The 26542-nt window shown below is 42.3% G+C and overlaps 1 protein-coding gene across 1 annotated transcript in view; it reads right to left on the minus strand.

Annotated features, from left to right (window-relative positions):
• Positions 1-26542, minus strand: part of ELOVL7 (ELOVL fatty acid elongase 7) — a 110780-nt gene that overhangs the window by 32687 nt on the left and 51551 nt on the right. Inside the window, exon 2 of the mRNA XM_075541061.1 lies at positions 5481-5589. Within this exon, the coding sequence (XP_075397176.1) occupies positions 5481-5544 (64 nt within the window). The 5' untranslated portion in view covers positions 5545-5589. The remainder of the gene's footprint in view (positions 1-5480; positions 5590-26542) is intronic.

A 26542-nucleotide genomic window follows, 5' to 3' on the forward strand; every position in this document is an offset into this window, starting at 1 on the left:
CGTGGGGTGACCCAACAAGTACTTGAATGACAAGTAAAAAAACTTCCAGCATCACAGCAACACATAAGCGACCACACTCAGACTAGATGACAGACAAGGGGTGGTGACGCATAACTAGCTTAGTAATTTTTTATACTAAGAGTGTCCAATGAGACTACAGGGAATGTACAAGTGCTACATACATAGATTAACGAGCCACTGGCAGGGGAATGCTTGCTTCTTAAGTAGCATGTACTAGCTCAAAGAGCACACCCATTAAAATGCCAAACACCAATCAGATAAAGGAGCTGCAAGGAAAAGCAAGCATGTACCTGGAGTACTTTTGAATTACTAAAGATTCAGGTTGGCAGCAATCTGACCCATACTCTATGCTATTGCAAAAACTAAGCCTGGAAAGTCAATTCTTGATATCTGAACTCAAGTACTGCTGTATTTCAAATATAAGCCTTTTTCATTTCTCCATAATCCAAAATGCTCCTGTAGCACTGCTTCCAACAAAGCCTCTTAAGGCTTAAGTATTAATCAAACCATTTTGGAATTCTGGAGCAATGGAATTTTCCACACAAAATAGAGATCTGCATGACCACCATGTCCCTCGCAATCAGGACACTCATCAGTAAGTTTCCCCAAGGCAACCCAGGATTCAAGCCAAAGCCAAGAATACACTTGAAATTCTTGGCCCTTAACCAAGGGTTCAGAACTTCCCAGTGTAAGCAAAGTAAAAGTGAACTAAGAAGTCTAGAAATTATTTATAATAGCTCTCAGAGATCAATACCACTAAGTAGAAGGGAGAAAAAGTTTTTGTGTATGTGTGACGGTGTTCTCATAGAGCTGTAAATCCTAACACAAGGTAATTTAATCCCTGCTGAATATAGCCAAACTGCTTTTTAGAAGCGAGGGTGGTGAGGCTTCTTCTCACATACGTTGCACATGTTACCGGACTGTGTGTGTCTGCTCTCTAGAAGGACTTCATGCTTAGGAGAGGAAGGCTCTCAGCGAGATTGGTTAGCACAGTGGCCGGAACAGTGGGCTCCTGAATTGGTTAGTTTAGTGTGTCAACCCCAGGCCGATAAACACATGTGGGGATAACGGAAAGAGATAAATGGCTCAGTGAGCCTCACCTTTCTTGTTCTCGGGTCTCTTGCTTTGTAATGGTCGAATCAAGGTGCAGTTGCCTTGGCCAGTTCCCTGCTTCAACTGGCAAGGCTCACTTCCTGCAAGACATCCCCAAGGAGAAGCTGCATGGACCTACCCTGATTCAGCCCTGGGTGCTGGAGCAGTCGTAAGCAGGCCCCTGTCAGCGCTGAGATGTTTACACGTTCACTGATTCAGCTTTCCTCCTGCAGTTGGCATCATAGTGTGTGGTTTGTGAGATGGAGGAAGACTTTGTGGATTGGTGCTGGACATATGGGTTAATGTTGGACTTGTGGGTTTGGGCAGCACTGGGTTGGGATGCTTTCTTGATGTGCACTTAACCTTTATATAAAACTTTCTCTTATACATGAGTTTCTGTGGATTTGTTTCTCCAAAGTACCCAGACTAATACAGCTCCATATCAGTACTAGTGTCAGAACTCAGATCTAGCTCTTCATTCCACATCCTCATGGTCTCTCTCCTCTCCCATGACTTCAAATTAATGTAACTTCAGTAGTTCATTGTTCTCTGCCTCCTCCTCTCATCTTCCTAGGACTTATTCATCATGTATTTTGTTTTATTTATTTAAAATTTTAAATCATTTTATTAGGGGTTCGTACAACTCTTATCACAATCCATACATCCATCCATTATGCCAAGCTCTTTTGTACATTTGTTTCCCTCATCATTCTCAAAACATTTGCTTTCTACTTGAGCCCTTCCTATCAGTTCCTCATTTTCCCCCTCCCTCCCGATTTCACCCTCCCCTGTGAATACTTGATAAATAATTATTATTTTGTCATATCTTATTACGCTCTCTGATGTCTCCCTTCACCCACTTCTCCGCTGTCCATCCCACAGGGAGGAGGTTATATGTAGATCCTTGTAATCTGTTCCCCCTTTCTCCCTCACCTTCCCTCCACCCTCCCGGTATCACCACTCTCACCACTGGTCCTGAGGGGTTCATCTGTCCTGGATTCACTGTGTTTCCAGTTCCTATTTGTGCCAGTGTACATCCTCTGATCCAGCCGGATTTGGGATCATGATAGTTGGGGGATAGGAAGCATTTAAGAACTAGAGGAAAATTGTATGTTTCACCATTGCTACACTGCACCCTGATTGGCTCGTCTCCTCCCCACAGCCCTTCTGCAAGGGGATATCCAATTTCCCACAGATGGGCCCTGGGTGTCACTCCGCACTCCCCCTCATTCACAATGCTATGATTTCTTTGATGCCTGATCCCTGAACCTTTTGACGCCTTGTGATCTTACAAGCTGGCATTCTTCTTCCATGTGGGCTTTGTTGTTTCTCAGTTAGATGGCCACTTGTTTATCTTATAGCCTATAGAACCCCAGATGCTATATCTTTTGATAGCTGGACATCATCAGCTTTCTTCACCGCATTTGCTTAAGCACCTGCTTTGTCCTCAGAGATGGAGTTGGGACAGGTTGGTGTGCTTCTTCCATGTGGCTTTTGTTGACTGTCAGCTAGATGGCTGCTTGTTTATCTTCAGGCCTTTAAGACCTCAGATGTTATATTTTTTTATAGCCAGGCACCATCAGCATTATGTGTTTTCAAGATTCTCCTTCTTGCACGGTATCCTTAAGTACTTCCGGCCCTTTCTTGTTCCTTTTTTCCCAATCTACAAGGCTTTTCAATGAAAGTATTCCAAATAATCAAACAGTTGATTCGTGGGTAAAAGTGGAAATGGAATTCTGAAGCAGTTCTCTTTAAAACATCTTTTACTCTTAAGACTATGTATTTGTCACCATCTGAAGACACTTGGCCAGTGAGTTAGGATAGTGACCTGATTCACTTGGGTTCTTGTATTCCTACAAGTGTTACTTAGAGTGTTGCAGTGAGCATACAGGGAAAGTTCAAGTGCTACATACAGAGAATATACATGTATATTTTTATCATTCTATTGGGAACTCTTACTGATATCATAACATTCCATAGTTCAATCATTTCAAGCAGTCTTGTACAATTGCTACCACAGTCAGTTTCAAAACATTTTCTTTCTTCTTGAACTCCTTGATACCAGGTCCCCTTTACGCCCTCCCTCCCCTGCCCTCTCATTCAGGAACCCTTATTTTTATCTATGTATTTATTGCCGTATCTTACACCATCCAATATATCCACAATTCTGCTGTCCCTTCCCCTTGAGTAGAGTTATACGGTCATAAGTGCACATACAAAGAACATTCACAGGATTTTCCATCAACTACTTGCAGGGGAATGCTTTCTTCCTAAGTAGCATGGACTGGTTCAAAGAAGACCTCTATTAAAATTCCAAGAATCTATAAGGTAAAGAAGCTGGAAGGAAAAGCAAACATACACCCGGAGTACTTTGTGATGCACTAAGGGTTCAGGTTGGCAGCAATCTGACCCATACTTTACGCTATTGCACGAAGGGCACACCTAAGCTGAGGATGGCATTACTGCTATCTGAGTGGTAAGTGGAGAGTGAAAGTTGGTTAGCAAGGAATCCATTCTTGTAAACAGCTCTACCTCAAAAAGGAGATGCCCAAATATATTTGGTTCCCAAGTACAGATACTGACATTTGAGGTTGCAAGGTGCATGCCTACTTTGAAAAGACGATTAAGATGCTTGTCTTTAAATTAAATACAGAATATGTGTGTGTGTGTGTGTGTGCATATAGATGAGAGTAAACTACTCTAAACCTTCAGAGAAGGATGGCCTTTCATGTGTTCTTTGTATCATACACATTGAGAAACTTAAGACAAGGGGAAACATATAGACTTAGAAACTCTCCATTCTTTTACTGGAGTGAAGCTTCTCCATTTATGGGATATTAAAAATGATCACGAAAAGGCCAAAGGAATCAAAAGGCAAAAAAGACCCTGGGAGTCCCTTTGTGGTACCAATGCTAATGAACTCAGCTACTGAGTGAAAAGTTGGAAATTTGAGTCAACCTTCTAGAAACTCAGAAGAAATACAAGTAGATCCGCTCACTCCCATAATCCCCAAATCACCCATCAAAACCACTATGGAGCACAGTTCAACTCTAACACACCATGGGCTGCAATCAACTCAGTGGCAACTACTGGGACCCTTACAGTGAAGTCAAATTGGTCTTTAGATGACAACATAAAATGGTACATCTTTGATGAACCCAATGTATAGTGCAATCTAATTACAATTGCGGTAAGTGCCAAGGAGTGGTAATTTTCCCTCCTGAATTTGGTAGCTGGGTAATTTCTGGTTGATAGATTAAGAACTAGCCTAATGAGGTAATAGTGATATGTGTAAGATAATTCAAAGCTTAAATGGAGAACACTCATAATCAGAAGACATGGGCTCTAGTCCTTTCTGCCATAAACTAACTATGATCTTGGAAAGGTCACATCTCTGAGCCTCAGTTTCCTTTAACTCTAAAGCAAAGGGTTAACTTTGAGGCTATTTAAGGTCCATTTCAGCTCTACAGTGACCTGATTCCGTTCTATTTTTGACTTCGGTTAATATGTTCAAACTATTTTTTATGTTACAAAAGGAGTATATTTGTTATTTTTTAAAATATAGGCAGCTATCTCACTTAAAACGGACTGTCATCCAGTTGATTCTGACTCATAGCAACCCTATAGAACAGGGTACACCTGTCCCTGTGGGTTGCTGAGACTAACTCTCTAATGGAATTAGAAACCCCTATGCTTCTCCTGTATACTTTCCAATAGAAATGACTCATAAGCCTACCACACCAGGAATAACTGCTAACCCTCACCAAAGAAGATTATTTTATAACCACCTTTCATTTCAGCATAATTCAAATGTCTGGCTTTGTCACTACATACTCCTCTATAACACTGATTTTTGTTTTAAGTGAGTACAGAGACAAGGTAGGTATTTCAGAATCTCCCCAGGATTTTCTTTCCCCAGGCGACAAGGCCCACCCGTTCTCATCCACCCCTGGGGGTGCAGCCCCTTCCATTCAAGGACTGGGCCTCCATTGGCAGTAACTGCTATTTCCCTTTGAGCGTTATTAGGGCAAAAGCAAACCTAAGAGCATTTTCCCTCCAAAATCACTTTTCATGGCCACTTAATTAGAACGTGCTATCATGTATTAGCTTCTTTTCATCACTGGAGAGTTAGCCTATCCTCACTCTTAGAAACATCACAATGAACAACTAGCTCTATCTCTGTACTTAACTGCAGTGAAACCCTTGACACCTCTTCTTCATTAACTAGCAATTAAAGCCAATACTTTGGAAGGACTGTTAATGTACAAAGGCTCTGATTTTGTTCTCACTGAAATCCTATGTAACATGGAATCTGGCATTGAAAAGGAAAAAACAGTGAGGCTCAGTTGGGAAATCTGGTTACTCACCAGCATCTTTAATCCAATTATCATAGAGACGCACAGTCCGTGAAGTAAGATCACTGAAGGCCATTTTCCACAGGGTTTACTGGCTCTTAGAATGAGTTCTTCAAGAAGACTAAAAAGAAAAACAGAAAGATGCTTTTATGATCTATAAATGCAAATAAAGCCAAGTTCTAGTAATACAATATTAAAAAATACTAAAACTTTAATAGGAATAACCGGCAAAACAACAAATATTACAGATGGAAAATGCATTAGTAGGCCACATTACACCATGATGCCATTGTAAATATCTCAGAAATTCCATCATTCTAGAGGCACAATGTTCGGCAAACATACTGTCATCCTAGATAGCCAATAGAAAAGGAATAATCATTTAGTAAGTAAGAACTTTCTTACGCGCATCTTCCATTATGACCATCACACAGATCAACAATCGACTGCACCTCCTATGAAGAGAGCTCTCAGAAGCAGAAGGTAGTGAAGGTTGTTAATATGTCTAAGAAGCTACTCTGACATCAACCTTACCAGGTGTAGTAATACTGCCCTCCATCCGCAAGGTTTTTTTGTTTTTGTTTTTAAATAATTTTATTGGGGGCTCATACAACTCTTATCACAATCCACACATACATCCATTGTGTCAAGCATATTTGCATATTTGTTGCCATCATCATTCTCAAAACATTTGCTTTCTACTTGAGCCCTTGGTATCAGCTTCTCATTTCCCCCTCCCTCACAAACCCTTGATAATTTTATAAATTATTATTATTTTGTCATATCTTACACTTTCCGACATCTCCCTTCACCCACTTTTCTGTTGTCCATCCCCAAGGGAGGAGGTTATATGTAGATCCTTGTAATCGGTTCCCCCTTTCTACCCCATCTTCCCTCCACCCTCCAGGTATCACCACTCTGAAGGGGTCGTCTGTCCTGGATTTTACAACTTAAGTAGAACAGAGCCAGAGGGAAAGACAATCTCAAAGAGCCCAGGATACTATCAACACTGCCATTGAGCCAGTTCAGACTCACACCAACCCAACGGAATTTAACACTGCCCACTCCTGCACCACCCTCACGCGCACTTGTACATATACACATGTAAGGCACATACAGATTTATGGCTGTGTGTTAGCTATCAGCTCTCTGATTCGTTTATCTGGACATCACTGCCAACAACGAGGCTATTCAGACTCATAGCAACCCTACAGGACAGGGAAGAACCGCTCCTGTGGGTTTCTGAGATTGTAACCCTTTACAGAGGTAGAATGTCTAGTCTTTCTACCATGGAACGGCTGGTGGTTTCGAACTGCTGACCTTAAGGTAAGCAGCCCAATATATAACCACTACGTCACCAGGGCTCCTGGATATATACAAGGTTCATGGAAAACTCAGAAAGCAAGCCAATGAAGTCTGAATTATAAACTGAAGTAAAATAAAGTTCCCAAATACAAATGGGGATCTAGAACTATATTTCAGAAATTCTAAGAACTATAACTTGGATATCAGGACACGCCTTACAAATTGACAGTGTGTAAAAGGTTTGCCTTACAGTGCCTTTTCTTTTTTATTGGAACCTGAAATAATGCTGCGTCTAATCAATGGTATATTTGGTACAAAGACATAGGCTATCAGTGGCACCACAAAGTAGTGGGTCCTGAATTGCCAGCAGTGATTCAAGAAATAGTGGAGGTACACCTTGATAGGCCTAAGGAGAGATAAGTTGGTTATACAAAGCTAAACTCTGAAGACAAATGTGTGCATAAGCAAATGTGGCGAAGAAAGCTGATGGTCCCTGCCTATCAAAAGACATAGCGTCTGGGGTCTTAAAGGCTTGAAGATAAACAAACGGCCACCTAGCTCAGAAGCAACAAAGCCCACATGGAAGAAGCCCACCAGCGTGTGTGACCACGTGGTGTCGAAGAGATCAGGTATCAGGCATCAAAAAACAAAAAAATCATATCATTGTAAATGAGGGTGGGTGCAGAGTGGAGACCCAAAGCCCATCTCTAGGTAACTGGACATTCCCTTAAAAAGGGTCGTGGGGAGGAGACGGGCCAGCCAGAGTGTAGGATATCAATGATGAAACATACAACTTTCCTCTTGTTCTTAAATGCTTCCTCCCACCACTATCATGATCCCAATTCTACCTTACAAATCTGGCTAGACCAGAGGATGTACATTGGTACAGATAGGAACTGGAAACACAGGAAATCCAAGACAGATGATCCCTTCAGGACCAGTGATGAGAGTGGTGATGCCTGGAGGGTGGAGTGAAGGTGGGGCAGAAAGGAGGAACCAATTACAAGGATCTACATATAACCTCTTCCCTGGGGGATGGACAACAGTAAAGTGGGTGAAGGGAGACATCAGACAGTGTAAGATATGACAAAATAATCATAAGTTATAAATTATCAAGGGTTCATGAGGGATGGGGGAGCAGGGAGGGAGGGGGGAAATGAGGAGCTGATACCAAGGGCCCAAATAGAAAGCAAATGTTTGAGAATGATGATGGCAACAAATGTCCAAATGTGCTTGACACAATGGATGTATGTATGGATTGTGATAAGAATTGTACGAGCCCCCAATAAAATTATTTAAAATAAATAAGTCGAAGAGTTAAGAAAATGGAGCCATGAAAGGACTCAGTGCGAACATGAAGAATGGGAGAGCAGAGAGCACTTTTATAAATATGGAGTGGGAAAGATGGAACTTGAACGTCAAATCCAAAAGATAGAAAAGACTAGCAAATGGAACTAAAGTCGAGAAAAGAAGTTGAAAAAACAAACAACATGCCAGGAAAACTTATTTGCAATTCATATTCTAGACAAAGGTTCGGACTTACAGTGAGCCAACAGAACTGCCAGTTCCTCTGACATCTTCGTTTGATATCAGTGTTCTGAACACTGTGCCCGTCCCCATGGCTGAGGGTCTTCCTCTTTTCTGCTACCAAGCATAATGTCCCTCTCCATGGATTGGTCCCTCCTGATAACATGTCCAAAATATATGGGACAGTCTCCACACCCTAGCGTTTAAGAAACATTCCGGCTATACTTCCTCCAAGACAAATTTGTTCATTCTTCTGGCCATTCATAGTACTTGTATATTCTTTGCCAGCATCATAATTCAATGGCATCAACTCTCCTTCCTCTTCTTTAGCCATGGTCCGGCTTTCACGCGCCTATGAAGTGATTAAAAAGACCTTGCTTTGGGCTAGATGTGTCTTAGTCATGAGAGTGATTTGCAGCAAATTCTAGAGGTTTCTTTTGTTGCAGATATGCCAAAGCAATATGTTGTCTGATTTCTTGATTGGTGAATGTTCAGCCAAGAAAATCAAATCCTTGACATCGTCAATCTTTTCACCATTTATCATGATGCTGTCTATTGGTTCAGTTGTGAAAATATTGAATTGTAGAAAACAGAGTCATGCAGATTAACACTGTCCATCTCTTCAGAGGTCTGCATGGGCAAGTGGCCAAAGACCTGATGCTTGTTAGTTGTTAGTTGTAGTGATGGCTTCTGGCCCGTGGGGAGTCCCTGCACAAGGGGATTGAACCATTGTGATACAGAGGGTTTTCACTGGCTGGATTACAAGAAATAGATCACCAGGTCTTGCTTCCTAGTCTGTGTTAGTCTGGAAGCTCTAATGAAACCTGTTCAACTTCATAGCAACATGCTGGCCTCCAGTGACAGATAGGTGAAATCTCCACTGAAGGTGGCCAGGAATCTCAGAATGGAAGGTTAGAATTATACCACGGAACCATCAATGCAGCCCACTTCCAAAGAGCTGATAACAACAACAACAAAAAACCCAAAACGAAACAGACTTACTGCCATGGAGTCGATGCCAACTCACAGCGACCCAATAGGACAGGGAGAACTGCCCCTGTGGGTTTCCCAGATTATAACTCTGTAGAGGGGAAGAAAGTCCTCTTGCTCCACAGTTCGGCTGTCAGCTAGCAGTCAGTGTGTAACCACAAAGCCACCAGGGCTCCCAAAGAGGAGAAAGGATTAGGGATGATCTCAGAGGATGTCACTTTGGACAGAGGATAACAAGGACACACGGCATCCATATGCAAATGACCTAGATTTGGCAAAAAGCTCATTATATCTCGGCAAGGAAGAGGAGAGGGAAGAGGGCTAGAGTTGCCTGGAATTTGCTTTCTCAACCTCAAGGACAGGGAGTTGAGATGCAAATCTAGTTACAAATAAATCATCTGTGTTCTTCCATAGCTGACTCAGTCAAGTGCGATCTGAAGTCATTTTCTCTAGGTAAGTGAACAAGTCAATACAATTTTTCCATCTTCTATATCCCTTCTAACCTGGCTGATTATCTGAGTCAGCTGAGCGAGAACCTGATGCAATGAGTACATCTGGGGAGAGTCTGAAGGAGCCCCAACCGCACTGTTGGGAAAGCTTTGGGTTGGGTTGCTAGCTGCCAGATCGGTGGGGCAAGCCCACCAGCGGCTCTGTAGGAATGAGGCCACCTGCTCCCATAAAGATTTACGACCTGGGAAAGGCTCTGGGATCACGATGAGTGGGGATTGACTCGATGGCAATGGGTTTGGGTTTGGAAGAGAGTGTGATGATTGGTCCAGTTTGGGAACCTCTTCTTATTATTGCATAAACCATGATCAAAAATGACAACACAAAACAAGAGTAACAGGTATGAAAACAGGTGACAACAGATTCAGTGAATGGATGTAACTTGGAAATGGGAAGTCATCTGGGTCAGGAAGGGCAGGGACTGGCAGCACAACCAATATTGTGAGGAAAAGTTGTCTGGTGAGTCAAAAGATCCCTCAAGTCAACACACACACACACACACACACACACACAAGGGATCTCAGAAAACTAGCTTTGTGGGTAAATAGGCTAGAAGTCCTCAATCTGAAAACTCACTGCCACTGAGTCAATTCTGATTCACAGTGACTCTATAGGGCAGGAAGGACTCCCCTGGATGTTTCTAAGGCTGTACATCTTTACAGGGGGAGAAAGCCTCGTCTTTATTCCTCAAAGCAGCTGATGATTTCTGAACTGCTGAACTTGTAGTTAGCAGACCAGCATGTTACCCACCAGTCCTTAGGAGTTCTCAAGCATCTGTAAAAAATGAAAAGTACTGCTACATATTAAGTCTGAATACATTACGTATTTTCTCTGTGTGTATATGTGTGTGAAAGTAGATGAGCAGCAAAATGCACGTCAACAATTCAGTGATGTGACATGGGCTACATTCTTCATGTTGTGTCACCAGTCTTGCTATACACCCCCAAATTATTTTACCCCCATTAACTTAGGCTCACTTTCCTCCAAGCTTTCATCTACCTTTTAAACATACTATTGTCATTTTAATCACACATAGATTCATTTCATTGAAAACATTCAAGGGAAACATTCTTTACATAATGAGTTATCCTGTTGCTTGGTTTAAAGAGGACTTCAGGGACTACTTTCATTTGCTTCCTTCCCCCCACCCCACCTCATTATCATGATCCCAATTCTACCTTACAAATCTGGCTAGACCAGAGGATGTACACTGGTACAGATAGAAACTGGAAACACAGGGAATCAAGGGTGAATGATCCTTTCAGGACCAGTGGTGAGAGTGGTGATACTGGGAGGATGGAGGGAAGCTGGGGTAGAAAAGGGGAGCTGATTACAAGGATCTACATATAACCTCCTCCTTGGGGGATGGACAACAGAAAAGTGGGTGAGGGGAGACATCAGACAGTGTAAGATATGACATAATAATAATAATTTATAAATTATCAAGGGTTCATGAGGGAGGGGGAGGGGGGAAATGAGGGGCTGATATGAAGGGCTCAAGTAGAAAGCAAATGTTTTGAAAATGATGATGGCAACAAATGTACAAATGTGCTTGACACAATGGGTGGATGGATGGATTGTGATGAGTTTTATGAGCCCCCAATAAAATGATTTTTTTAAAAAGATATATTATCTCAGAGCTATACATTAAAGAGTTCCTCCAATATCTCTGTGTCCATGAAGTCTGGATTCTGTGAGGATTTTTAAATTCAGTCCCCATTTTCCTTCTTTTGAGTAGGAGCCATCTATTTAGTCCTTGATCAAAATGATCAGCTATCGTAGCCGGGCAGCATCCCATTCTTCTTGTCTCATGGCAATAGAGGCAGTAGTTCAATAAGGTGATAAGACCTGCAACTCAGTTCTTCCACTGATATTCCAGGCAAATGGAGACTAATCATTGTATTTTGGATCATATGCTTTATCTTTTAGGCAAAAAGAAACGATTCAAGAGAAACATCAACTAAAGATACCAAATGCTTACAGTGTTATTTTGCTTTTGCCTGGACTTTTTCAAATGAGAATCTTACAGAATCAGGGAAAATGCTTTTCTCTCCATGTAAGAGAACTCAATCACTGCCCTCAAGTCAAGGCTGACTCACAGTGACTCCCTGTGGGTTTTAGGAGACTGTAACCATTTACGGGAGTAGAAAGCCAAGTCTTGCCCCCAAGTAAGAGAACACTCAACTCAAAATGAATCCTGTAATCCTCATAGCATTGGAAGCGCCTGTTGATTGGTGTTTGTCTTGTCCACTTATCAATAAGCCATAGGGGAATTTATCATGTGATAGGATGAGAAATCCAAAGGCAAGGCAGTTTCTTGTCAGGTGGTTAACTTCTGTTTGGTCTTTTTTTTTTTTTTAATGGAAAAAGATGATGGCCATTCAAGTTTCACACACTCTTACACTTCAATCCAGAGGAGCGAAAGAGATTCTTCTTTGTGTCTCTTGTCATAACTTTGAAATCCTGATGATCATGGGAATTCCTTAAATGTGCTTCCCAGAACCACATCACAGGCCAATGTTTAAACCAAGCACCAAGGCAGGAATGAGACTACAGTTACTTCTTTAGATTAACCAGTGTTGAATTTGCCCTGTAGATAGATGAGGAAGTACAGTGTCTCAGACAAGAGACAAGGGATCAAAATAAGGCAGATAAGTGGCTAGCCCAAGGGGAAGAAAGGGGAGGGGACTCCCTTGAGAAACAATGCCTGCTCTGATTGAAACTTGAGAATACCCTGAAGAGTCAAACTCTGATCTGACCCACCAACAGGCAGCACACCCCTCCCTAAGAGCTCTCTACTCCTCCAGCTGATATATACTCAGGATGAAGTAATCTTTATCTTTATTCAAACAATATGATGAATAAGTTATGCATGCTTCATAGAAGCATCATAGAAGACTATTTAGAAACATGTATAATATCTACTACTTGAAATTACCTTGTGCCAATCTCTTTGATGATATAGGAAACATGCTGGAGCATTATAAATAGAGAACAAAGGGTTGGACTAGCACTTCCAATGGCTAGCTGGTTTAAGTACACTATGTTCCCCACCTCCAGCATCAATGACAAAGTATCTGTAGATTTGAATGGACCCAGCCTATCCTTCAATCAGGCTTAAGAGTTGTCCTTTCTATGGCATACCAGACCTCAAAACGCATACCTTCACCATGCCTTATAAACCTTACTACTTCATTATTTCATTTTGATTTACACTTCTTACTTTTCCTTATTGAGGGAACTATTAAGCATTTGATGCCTCTGATGTGAAAAGGAACCTTGGTACCTCAGTGATAATCATACGCTGGCTGGCCGAAAGATGGATGATTTGAACCCACCACTCATTCTGTGGGCGAAAGATGAGGCAGTCTGCTTCCACAAGGAAGCCTTGTAGTCCCAATGGGACTGTCCTATTCTGGACTATAAGGTTGCTCTGAGTTGAATCAAGTCGACCATAATGATTTGTTTCCTTGTGATTTTTCTATGAAAAGATAGATCTATACATGTATAATCCACCAAACAAATTCAGATTGGATATTTGTTTGGTTTAAGTTCTACAGCATACAATAGAATCCTGAAATTATACCATACACAACAACATAATACAATTCATATAGAGCCTTCAGTACCATGCTGAGCATTTCATGAGTTACTGTGAATTCCTGTTTCAGGGTGTTAGGAGGCAACCAGCTAGCACGCTCATCAAAAGTTTAGATGTTTGTGGTCACCCAGAGGTATGTAAGAAGAAAGTTCTGGCAATTGCCTTCTGAAAAATATGCCATTGAAAACCCTAAGAAATGGGGGAGTTGGGGGAAAATGGCAACCTGATAGGACTCACCCATCTGGAGATCCTGCTGCCAGACCAGAAAATTGGGAGGTAAGGCAACGGAAATGGGGAGGTGGAGTCCTGAAATTTAAACTAGGGTACCAGGGTCTCTCCTGAACCCCTTTTTGCGTGGGATTTTTCACTCACAAAGCAAACAGCCGAGAGGGGGCAGAATCCCAGACATTAGGGGAACCGCACACGGGAGCTCTCTACGTGGTTGGCTACCTTGAGCTCATGGCCCGGGGAGTGGTGGTGGCGGGTAGCCATAATTTAGAGTAGAAGAAAAAGCAGATATTTACCTCAGGTAGATCGCGGTGTGGGAGAAAATAGGCGGAAAGTCAAGAGTCCAGGGAGTAAATTTAGTTCAGATTGGCTGAGAAGGAAACAACCCCCCTGATAAGCTGGATATCCCCCTCTGGGGGTCAGCCTGACAGCCCCCAAATCAGAGCACATCACAAGCATTAAACAAAAAGGTGAAATATATATTATTGGTTTGAACTCAAACCCAAGTCTGGTTGCTCAGCATCAAGGAACACATGGGTGGGAGGCCCTTAACATAAATCAGCATAAGAAGAAACCTACTTAGGAATTCCAGAACTCAGATACAGGGCCTGGAGGCTTTTGCATAACAAAGATCCGCTCCACTGTAGCAAGTGTCAGCTTTAAACAGCAAAGAGCTGTAGCCCAGAGACTGTGGGAGACAATGTCATTTGATTTTATTCTAGCTGGCCAGGGGCATAATATAATAATAATAATATTAAATCCTCTGATCTAGTAAGCACCAGCAGACTAGATAGGACAATAAGCTCAGCTTCCCTCTCAGTGATTCTATACATAGTTGGGGAGGCTCAGCCTGTCCTGGGGCCCTAGACTGGGCTGTTCAACCCCAGTTCCCCCCCATCCCCCCCCCCCCCCCCCCCCGCGACAGTACTACATACAGCACAAGGCAGGTACACCAGCTAACCCCAGCACTCAACTGATGCCTGGCCATGGGTGTGATCTTGCCTTTGAAGTAATCCCACACAACATCTGTGGAACCCTACATCAAGCGGGTACACTACCCCGCTACCTTGATGAAGAGTTGGAACTCCTCCAGCCTGACAGACAGGTGATCAAGTCTCAGTTATCTCCTTATCTATGATGCTACTTCTTCTCCCTCTATTCACTAGCCCATCTATCTTTCCCACCACAGTCAGTTTCAATGAGTTTTTTTTCACCCTTTCTTCTTTTTCCCTCTTTTTTTTTCTTTTTCCCTCTTTCTTCTCTCCACTCTCTCCTATCATATACCACTACTGGCTTCCAGGTCACTACCCTGTGCTTAGGCCAAATAAACCCAAATAGACGGAGAAACTCCAGTCTGCCCTCCGTGGGAGTGCTGTACACCACACAAGGCAGTTGGGACAAAGATTTGTACTGCACTGCGCTGCTGAGGAAACCTCCGTCAGACCTCTAAGGTGTTCTCGACAACAAGAGCAATTATGCCCAGCACCACTGGGTCCCGGCATTAAAAGAGCACACCAACCTGCCATTGTGGGGCAGGGTATAAATCTCTCTGGCCCCACAATCGAGCAACCAAGGATCACCTATCACTTTATTCTTTATTTCCTCCTTCTCACTCATTGAAATGCTCATACGAATTCCCCCAAAGAAAGCCCAGGTCTCTTCAACTCAGGAAGATGGCTCCAGGCTCCTCTAAAACAACACGTAAACAGCAACCAGTTCTAACAACTTCAACTAAAAAGGAGGAGAAACATAAGACAATGTCTGAAGAAGTCATGAATCTAATTATGGGCATAGAAGAAGCAGCTATTGAAATGCACAAAAAGAAATTTTCAAAATGCTTGCTATTTGAAGTCATAAAGTATATGAGGGAAGCAATGCAGAAAAATATGAAATGATAGAGGAGATAAAGGCAATGCACAAAAGGGAAATACAAGAGTTAAGAGATGAAATAACAAAATCCAATAATAAATTGACAGACCTTGCCAAAAGGCTTCAGGAGGCAGAGAATCGCACCAGTGACCTAGAGGATAACCAAGCATACCTCAGCAAACAGAAAAAGAAGTCAAATAAGACAATCAAAGAAGCTGAAGAAAACCTGAGAGCCATGTCTGACACTATGAAAAGGAACAATATTAGAATAATTGGACTACCAGAATGAGACACAACCAAGAATTCAACAGCGAAGATAGCAAGGGAATTCTTAGAGGAAAACTTCCCCAGCTTAATAAATGAAAATCAGGCAATCATTCAAGAGGCTAAAAGAACACCAGCCAGACTGAATCCCAAGAAGTCACCAAGACACATAATTGTCAAAATATCCAACTATGAGGAAGAGGAGAAGATAATAAAAGCAGCTAGGGAAAAGCAAACAGTCACGTATAAAGGTACCCCAATAAGAGTATGTTCAGATCTATCTGCGGAAACGATCAAGAAGAGGAGGGAATGGAGTAACATATTCCAAAAATTGAAGGAAAACAATGCAAACCCAAGAATACTTTACCCAGCCAAATTATCTATTAAGATAGACAGAGAAGTAAGAGTTTTCCCAGGCAGGGACAACCTCAAAGAATACATAAAAAGAAACACATCCCTACAAAAGATCCTTGTCGATCCAGTATGGGCAGAAGATCAACACTCACCAAGGGCAAATAAGAGACCATCACATAAAACAACTCAGCGCATAGGCCGACAAAGAGGAAACACCCCCCAGTATACCATCAGCTCAATAGTGGAAAGAAGGCAAACATAGACCACACACAAAGCAAGCAGATAAGATAGGTATATAGGAAAATACCCAACACAAAAGTTACAAGATGACATCAGAGTCCACAGATGGATATAATTGCACTGAAGAACAATGGCCTGAACTCAGGCATTAAAAGGCAGAGGCTAACATACTGGCTCAGCAAAAATAACCCATTGATCTGCTGCCTCCAGGAGACTCATCTCAAGCTTACAGACAAAAACAGGTTGAGAATTAAAGGCTGGAGAAAAATATACCAAGCAGACGGTAATACAAAAAAAAAAGCAGGGATAGCGATCTTAATATCTGACCAAATGGACCTCAAGATACAGGCTATAACAAGAGAAAATGAGGGGCACTATATAATGCTCAAGGGAACAATAGACCAAGAACCAGTGAGCATAATGAACATGTATGCACCTAACGAGAGACCTGAGAAATTCATAAAATCAAACACTCCAAAAGATGAAAAAAGAGATCACAGGCTCAACAATTATAGTTGGTGATTTTAATACACCACTCTCTGAAAAAGACAGATCATTGGGAAAGAAAATCATCAAGGAGGCTACAGATCTAAATAGCACAATTGGACAACTTGACTTGATAGGTATTTTCAGTTTTCCACCCACATGCAAAAAATTCACATTATTTTCAAGTCCACAAGGCACATATTCCAAAATAGACCACATGCTGGGACACAAGACAAACTTGAGTAAACTTCAAGCAAATAGAGGTTATACAGACATATCTCTCCAATCATTGCACCATAAAGCTGGAAATTAACAGGACAGTGAAGAAAACAAGGGTAAACAATTGGAGGATGAACTATTTCCTATTGCAAAAGGAGTGAGTATTGACCCAGATCAGAGATGAAATCAGGAAGTTTCTGGAAACCAATGAGAACAAAAATACGATGTACCCAAAGCTGTGGAATACAGCAAAGGCATTTATATCAGAGGAAGGCTGATAGCAATAAATGCACACATTAAAAAAGAAGAGAGACTCGTGGATGATATGCTGCCACAAAACTTAACACCAATTAGAGCAGAGTCAATAGAACAACCCTACCAATAGCAAGAGGATAGATTTAATAAAAATCAGAACCAAGATTCAGGAGAGGAAAACAATAAAACTATGGAAAAATTAATGCCGCTAAAAGTTGGTTCTTTGAAAGAATTAACAGAATTGATAGACCTCTGGCAAGCCTAACCAAAGAAAGGAAGGATCAAATGACATTTGCGAGGATGAGGGAAGAAACAGGGGACATTACAATGGACCCCAATGAAATCAAAAGGATAATTATACAGCACTATGAAGGTCTATATTCTAATGAATTCAACAATTTGGAGACATGGACAAATATTTGGAAACATAATCCTTCCCTAGACTATCCCAGATGGATGTCAACAACCTCAATAGACCCATAGCAATGGAAGAAATAGACAACATAATCAAGGGATTACCAACAAAAAAATCCCCCAGGCCAGATGACTTCACAGAATTCTACCATGCATTCAGGGAAGAACTGACACCAATCCTATACAAACTCTTCCAGAACATAAAAAAAGACAGAAAACTCCCAAACTCTTTCTATGAAGCTAGTATAACTTTGATACCTAAATCGGGCAAAGATGTCTTAAGAATCGAGAACTATATCCCTAATGAACATCCTTAACAACATACTGGCCAATCCTTGCAAAGATCCTTAACAAAACACTTGCCAATAGATGCAAAAATCCTTAACAAAATACTGGCCAATAGAATACAAAAGCATATTAAAAAAGTAATTCACCATGACCAAATGGGATTCATACCAGGGATGCAGGGATGACTCAACATACAAAAGACCATCAGCATTATTCACCACATTGCCAAGAAAAATGATAAGAACCACATGATAATATCGATAGACATGGAAAAAGGATTCGACAATATCTAACATGCATTCCTGTTTAAGACATTTAAGAAGATAGGAATAGAAGGAAAATTTCTCAATATTATACAAGTCATATATGAAAAACCAAAAGCTAATATGGTAGTTAACGGAGAAAAGATGAAAACAATTCCAATGAAAAAGGGGACCAGAAAAGGATGCCCCTTGTCCCCACTCCTATTTAACATCGTACTAGAGGTCTTGGCTAACAACGTAAGACAAAGGAAAGATATTAAAGGTATTCAGCTAGGGAAGGAAGAGGCAAAATTATCATTATTTGCAGACAGTATAATTCTATATATTAAGATCCCTTAAAGTCCACAAGCAGAGTGTTCGAAGCAATAGAGGCAGAGTGGCAGGATACAAAATCAACAAATAGAAGTCTATTGTACACATCAGACAAGACCACAGAAGAGACGGTTTAAAAGGTAGTACCCTTTACAATAGTCAGGCACAAACTGAAATACCTAGGAATATACCTGACTGAAAAAATGAAAGATTTCTATGAGAAAAATTATAAAACACTACTTCAAGAGATCAATAGTCACCTCAACAAATGGAAGAATATCCCATGCTCGGGGATTGGCAGACTGAATATAGTAAAGATGTCAGTTCTGCCCAAGGCACTACTTAAGTTCAATGCTATCCCGATACGAACACTGCCATCCTTCTTCAAAGAACTGGGAAAACAGATTACCAACTTCATATGGAGGGGGAAGAAGCCCAGAATTAGCAGAGAACTCCTCAAGAAGGACCAAGTCGGAGGGCTTGCTCTACCTGATTTTAGCACGTACTATATGGCCACAGTAGTCAAAACAGTGTGGTACTGGCATAATGACAGATATACAGACCAATGGAAAAGAGCTGAAGACCCAGAAATAAAAACATTAGCACACAGGCAACTGATCTTTGATAAGGGCCCAAAAATATTTTGGGGAAGCAGATGCCATCTTCAGTAAATGGTGGTGGAAAAAATGGATATCTACCTGCAGAAAAATGAAGCAAGACCCTTACCTCACTCCATGCACAAGAATAAACTCAAGGTGGATCACAGACCTTGAGATAAAACCCCAAACAATTAGGGCCATTATTGAGGGAATTGGGACAAACCTGAGAACCTCGGCACAGGGAAAACATAGGCTATCAGAAATAGGGAAAGATGCAAGTACAGAGGAGTAAGAAATAGACAAGTGGGATATATTGAAGACACCTATGTACATCGAAAGAATTCACCAAGAAAGTAATAAGAGATTCCACCGACTGGGAAAATATCTTTAGCAATGACACATCTGACAGAGGCCGTATTACTAAAATCTACAATACTTTGCAAGCTTACAATAAGAGAAAAACTAATTGTCCATTGAGGTGGGCAAAGGACCTGAACAGAAGTTTCATAGAATCTGAACTCCAAATGGCCAATAAACATATGAGAAAATGTTCCCAATCATTAGCCATAAGAGAAATGCAAATCAAAACAACTATGAGATACCACCTAACACCCTCAAAGATAGCCTAATTAAAAAAATCAGAAAGCAACAAGTGTTGGAGGGGCTGTGATGAGATAGGAACTCTCATCCGCTGCTGGTGGACCTGTAGGTATGTACAGCCACTATAGAAATTGATTTGGCGATTTCTCAAACAGGTAGAAATTGAGTTACCATATAACCCAGTAATCCCCCTACTGGGCATATACCCAGAAGAGGCAAGAGAAAAACCACGGCCAGACATCTGTGCTCCAATGTTCATTGTATCACAGTTCACAATCGCAAGAAGTTGGAAACAACCCAAATTCCCATCAACAAAGGAATGGATTAAAAAACTGTGGTGCATACATACAATGGAGTACTATGCATCACTAAAAAGCAGTGATGAACGCATGAGTCATATTGCCGCATGGGAAAAACTGGAGGAAATTATGCTAAGTGAAGTAAGCCAAGAACAAAAGGACAAGTATATAACATGAGTCCACTGAGGTAAATTCATATATATATATATATATATATATATATATATATATATATATATATATATATATATATATATATATATAGAGAGAGAGAGAGAGAGAGAGAGAGAGAGAACAGAAAGGTTAAGTGCAAAAGGGGCACAGGGAAAAAAACTACTGTACACAAACACTCCAGGGGTGAGGTGCAGGTAGTATGGCAGGGGCCAGACCAAATCCAGGGATACATATGGTAGCCAATTAAAAAGGGGGTGGAGGGAGGAAAGGGGAAAGAAAAAAAAAGATGCGTGATGGGGGAATAGGGCACTGACCCACTCAAGGGGAGGGTATTGTTTGTTTCTCTACAGGGAAAGAGGGACCAGATATAAAGCCAATGTAGACGATTGCAGTGTGCCAGCAAGGAGTGGTGAGTCAGTGGAGGGGCCCGAGGGCTCGGCCCCCATATCAGCTACGTGGACAACTAACTGCCCCTCACCCCAGAAGAATTTACTTGAGAGGACAGCAGTGAAGCTCCAGCTAGGGGAGAGGGGCATATCTGATCAGAGCAAATGGGAGCAAGTGAAGGGGGAGGAAGAGAGAGTGGAGCGCATCCTGGCCCATCAGGCCTGGAGGACGATATCCCCGCTCTGAACAGCCAATGGACAGTGTGGACAATATGGCTGATCCCACTATGAGGCATGCCGTCCCTTGATGGCCCAGGGCCCTAAGGGGGACAACACTGGAGACTCAGTGTTGGGACTGGACGAGACTGACCCTGTGACACGGAGGCAAACCACTAAAAGTGTGCAGCAGAGCAACCATGGGAGCAGAGCAGGGAGCCCTTGATGAAGTACAAAGGACATACTCTGGGGCCTGAGCAGGGTACCCCAATGGACCTGACTGAAGGACACGCCTAGAGGTAAAAAATCAGACAGACCTTGATCTATTTACAGGTTTTACTTTCTTTTTAAATTTTTTCTTTTAATTAATTTATTCCTTTATGGGTAATTGCTGTGTTCTCACCCATTGCCTACCTTGCTATGGCTTGATTTCTGGTGCATATTATTATCTCTACAGATCTAGCTAGATAAGATAGACTGGATAATAGTCTGGAGGAGAAAACAACAGGACCAATGGTTCCAGGGGGGACATGGGAGAGGGGGATGAAGGGGTAAGGAGGTGGTGCTGATCAACCCAGGGACAGGGGAGCAACAGTGATCCAAAATCAGTGGCAAGGAGGGTGTGAGAGGCCTGGTAGGGATTCAGCAAGGACAAGGTAACCGAGAGAAATTACTGAAACCCAAATGAAGGCTGAGCATGATAGTGGGACAAGAGGAAAGTAAAAGGAAATAGAGGAAAGAACTAGGTGATAAAGGGTATTTACAGAGGTCCAAAGACTGGAATGTACATATGTAAATATATTTATATGCGTGTGGGGAAACAGATCTATGTGCATATATTTAGTGGTTTAGTATTAAGGCAGCAGATAGACATCGGGCTTCCACTCACGCACTTACTCAATGCCCGAACATGTCGTTCTATTAAATTGGCATTCCAGAGTGCACACCTTCCCGACACGATTGCTGAAGACAAATGTGGTGAAGAAAGCTGATGGTGCCAGGCTATCAAAAGATATAGCATCTGTGGTCTTAAAGGCTTGAAGATAAACAAGCAGCCATCTAGCTGAGAAGCATCAAAGCCTACATGGAAGATGCACACCAGCCTGTCTGACCACGAGATATAGAAGGGACCAGTTATCAGATGTCAAAGAACTAAAAATCATACCAGTGGGTGCCCACCTTCCTGATATGATCACTGAAGACAAGCGTGTGCATAAGCAAATGTGTGAAGAAAGCTGATGGTTCCTGGCTATCAAAAGATATAGGGTCTGGGGTCTTGGAGGCTCAAATATAAACAAGTGGCCATCTAGTTCAGAAGCAACAAAGCCCACATGGAAGAAACACACCAGCCTGTGTGACCACGAGCTGTCGAAGGATCAGGTATCAAGCATCAAGGAACAAAAAATCATATCATTGTAAATGTGAGTGAGTGCAGAGTGGAGACTCAAAGCCTATCGGTAGTCCACCGGACACCCCCTTACTGAAGGGTTGTCGGGAGGAGATGAGACAGTCAGGGTGCAGGGTAGCAATGATGAAACATATAACCTTCCTCTAGTTCTTAAATACTCCCCCCCACACACTATCATGATCCCAATTCTACCTTACAAATCTGTCTAGACCAGAGGATGTACATTGGTACAGATAGCAACTGGAAACACAGGGAATCCTGGATAGATGACTCCTTCAGGACCAGTGGTGAGAGTGGCAATGCCTGGAGGGTGGAGGGAATGTGGGGTAGAAAGGGGGATGTGATTACAAGATTCTACGTATAGCCTCCTCCCTAGGGGATGGACAGCAGAGAAGAGGGCAGGGGGAGACGTCAGACAGTGTAACATATGACAAAATAATAATAAGTTATGAATTATGAAGGGCTCATGTGGTAGGGGGAGTGGGGAGGGAGGGGAAAAATGAGCAGCCAGTATTAAGGATTCAAGTAGAGCTCTTAATTTGTTTTGAGAATGATGATGACAACAAATGTACATATGCACTGGACACAATGGATGTATGTATGGATAGTGATAAGGATGCAAAGGGCTTGAAGTGGAGAGCAAATGCTTTGAAAATGATGAGGGCAAAGAATGTACATATGTGCTTTATACAATTGATGTAAGTATATGTATAGATTGTGATAAGAGTTGTATGAGTCCCTAATAAAATGTTTTAAAAAAATTATTATTTTGTATATTACTGGCTTTTCTGCTTATCAGCGTGTTGGTATTGCTGCTGTCGAAGCCATGTTCATATGTGCCACTTGGGCACTGTCAAAGTCATCTGCATTTGTATGCACATATTACTATATTAGCAGATCCACCTAGACAAGATAGGTTGGACAAACAATGAGAGAAGAAAATAACGGGACCAACATTCCTGGAGGGACATGAGAGCATGGGAGGTAGGGGAAGGGAGGAGGTGTCGCCCAACACAGGGACAAGGGAACAGCGAGTGGTTCAAAACCAGAGGCGGGAGGGGAGGGGAGGACTGGTACGGAGTGACCAAGGGCAAGGTAACTGAGAGGAATTACTGAAACCCGAATGAAGGCTGAACATGGTAGTGGGAAGGGAGGAAAGCCAACGGAAATAGAGGAAAGGAGTAGGAGGCAAAGTGCATACAGAGAAGCCTAAATACATACATGTACATATGTAAATATATTTATGATTATGGGGGAAATAGACTTATGTGCATATATTTATAGGTTCAGTAGTTGGGTAGCAGATGGACATTGGGCCTCCTCACGCACACTCCCCCAATACAATAGCACCTCGCCCAGCTAAACGGTCATTGCATGATACCCACCTTCCCAACATGATCACTGAAGACAGACGTGTGTGTAAGCAAACGTGGTGAAGAAAGCTGATGGTGCCCGGCTATCAAAAAGATATAGCATCTGGGGTCTTAAAGGCTTGAAGGCAAACAAGCGGCCATCTATCTCAGAAGCAACAAAGCCCACAGAGAAGAAGCACACAGCGTAAGCGAATACAAGGTGTTGAATGGACCAGGTAGCAGACACCAAGGAACAAAAACATCATTGTGTTATCACCTTCCTCACATAAACGCTGAAGACGAAGATGTGCATAAGCAAGTGTGGTGAAGAAGGCTGATGGTGCCCGGCTATTGAGAGATACAGCATCTGGGGACTTAAAAGGATTGAAAGCAAATAAGCGGCCATCTAGCCAAGAAGCAACAAAGCCCACACGGAAGCCGCATACCAACACAGGTGATCGTGAAGGGCAGAGGAAACCAGGTCTCAAACAACAAAGGCGGCGGGGGTGGGGGGTGGGGGGGAAGAATCACATCACCGTGAATGAGGGGGAGTGCGTGATGGGGACCCAATGCCCATCTGTAGACAGCTGGACATCCCTTCCAGAGGGGTAGTGGGGAGGAGATGAGTCACTCAGGGTTCAGTGTAGCAACAATGAAACTCAAAACCTTCCTCTAGTTCCTGAACACCTCCTCCCTTCCAGTTATCATGACCCCAATTCTACCTTGCGGACCTGGTTATATCAGAGGATGTACAGTGGTGCAGTGGGGATCTGGAAACACAGGGAATCTAGGACGAATGAACCCCTCGACACCAGCGGTGGGAGTGGCGACACTGGGAGGGAAGGGGGAGTAGAAAGGGAGAACCGATCTTGGAGATCTATGTGTAACCTCCTCTCTGGGAGATGGACAATGGGAAGGTGGGTGAGGGGAGGTGCCGGGCAGTGTAAGATAAGATACAATAATTATTTAGAAACTATTAAGGGGGAAGGGGGGAGCGGGAGGGAAGGGGAGGGAGAAAAAAAGGAAACCGAGCTGATTCCAGGAACCCAAGTGCAAGGCGAATTTTGAGAATGACAAGGGCAACAACTGTATAAGGGTGCTTTGCTCAATTAATGTATGTATGGATTGTGATAAGAGGTATATGAGCCCCAATAAAAAGATTTATTAAAATTAATTAATTAATTAATTTTAAACAACAACAAAGAATTGTACGAGTCCCCAATAAAATGATTAAAAAAAAAAAAAGAAAACCCTAAGGAACATAGTTCTTCTCTGACACACATGGGTCTCCATTAGTAGGAGTCAATACAATGGCAGCTAGTCTACTATTATCCTTTGAATAACAAAAAGCCTTCCCAGTCTTAGCAGCAGCAATCTGTATCTCTTTGCAGACTCTTTTCCCAATTCAGCAGTTCCTACTTGGAAAGATACGGTTATGTTACAGATGCAACAAAGACTCTTCATCACCAGTAGGTAGGAGGGCCAGCGCCAGGCTGCAGGGGAGAAGAGGATGAAGGCAGCACCTTTGCCCTCAGGCAACCTCCATCTGTGGGACAAGTAGCTCAGAACAGAGAAAAGCATCCTGAAAACTGTCCAAGTGATCGTCAGTAACTGGACTGAGTACACCAACCCTATCACAATGCTTTCAATGCAATATGGAGGTGAGACAGTGCTATAGTTTATTGTGCCAGCCTGGCCGATACACACAAGTAGGATTAACTGAAGGGCAGAGGGATAAATGGCTCGGTGAGCCTCACCTTGGTTGTTCTGTGCCTCAGTTTAAAGGGGTACACTACCTGTGGGATGCCTAGCCTGTGGACTGTGTCGCTGTAAGTTGAGGTCCCCTTAAGCCCACATGATTGGAATGTTCATCTCTAGAGCTGGGGACTGACAGTTGGGGACCTGCCTTGCTGTTTGCTGCCTGGATATATATAGCCCAGCTCTCTCTACAGAAGGGGACTGGCACCTGGCAGCTCTCAAAACTTGAAGGACTGCTAGTGTCTCACTACTTTATAATTTAACTGTTAATTTCTTGTATTATCTATCTGTATATTATTTAAAGGTTTATTTCTCGAATTATATATCTATCTTTATAAATATATTTATATATAATTACTAGCAATCTGGTTTGTCTCTCTAGAGAACCCTGTCCAATACAGATAGACAAAATCAGGCTTACAACATTATCACCAAAGTCAAATAACTCTCAATCCAGCAGAAAAATAAACACCTCCACAGACATCAACAATGTAAAGCAAAAAATGCAGGGCCATACAAACACTTCACATAGAATAGCAAAAGCCTTTACAAGTGAAGGCGCATGTCCTAAAGAAAAGCAGCATAGAGGAGGGTACCCAGGAGCTCACCCATTTTTCCGTGGGCAAAAATATACATGTGTGCGTCTGCGAGAGAGGTGAAGTATACAGCTCAGTTGGGCAAGGTGGACCCGGCGGCTGTGCGCACAAGAGAAAAGTTATTTAACCAATGTTATTAAGTATCTGTTATATACTAGGTAGTGTTATAAGAAGTCAGTGATATAACAGCAGACAAAATAAAAATCCTACATTCATGAAATTATAGCAAGGCTCCAAGGGTGTTTGACAGCCGATTTTGGTAATGTCCCTATGTGATTAGGAGACAAAGGAAAGATGGAGGCAGAAGACGCCAGTGGCGGAGGAGCCAAAGAGGCAGGTTGAGGGCTTTTGAATTTAGTTTTATTGACAGTCAGGGAGAAGTCAGAGCAGGTTTTTCAATTGGAGAGGGTTTTAATCAAACAGGTGCTTTGGAAAGATTTAACTGGGTGGCAGGGTACAAGGCTGGGTTAACTGCAAGGTGTGGTTTAGAAACAGGAAGAACAATTAGGCAGCTGTTGCAGCCCGTTGAGAAGGATCCAATGTAAGTATCTTTGTCAGAAATGG

Source organism: Tenrec ecaudatus, chromosome 2, assembly GCF_050624435.1.
Source record: "Tenrec ecaudatus isolate mTenEca1 chromosome 2, mTenEca1.hap1, whole genome shotgun sequence".
NCBI lineage: Eukaryota > Metazoa > Chordata > Mammalia > Afrosoricida > Tenrecidae > Tenrec > Tenrec ecaudatus.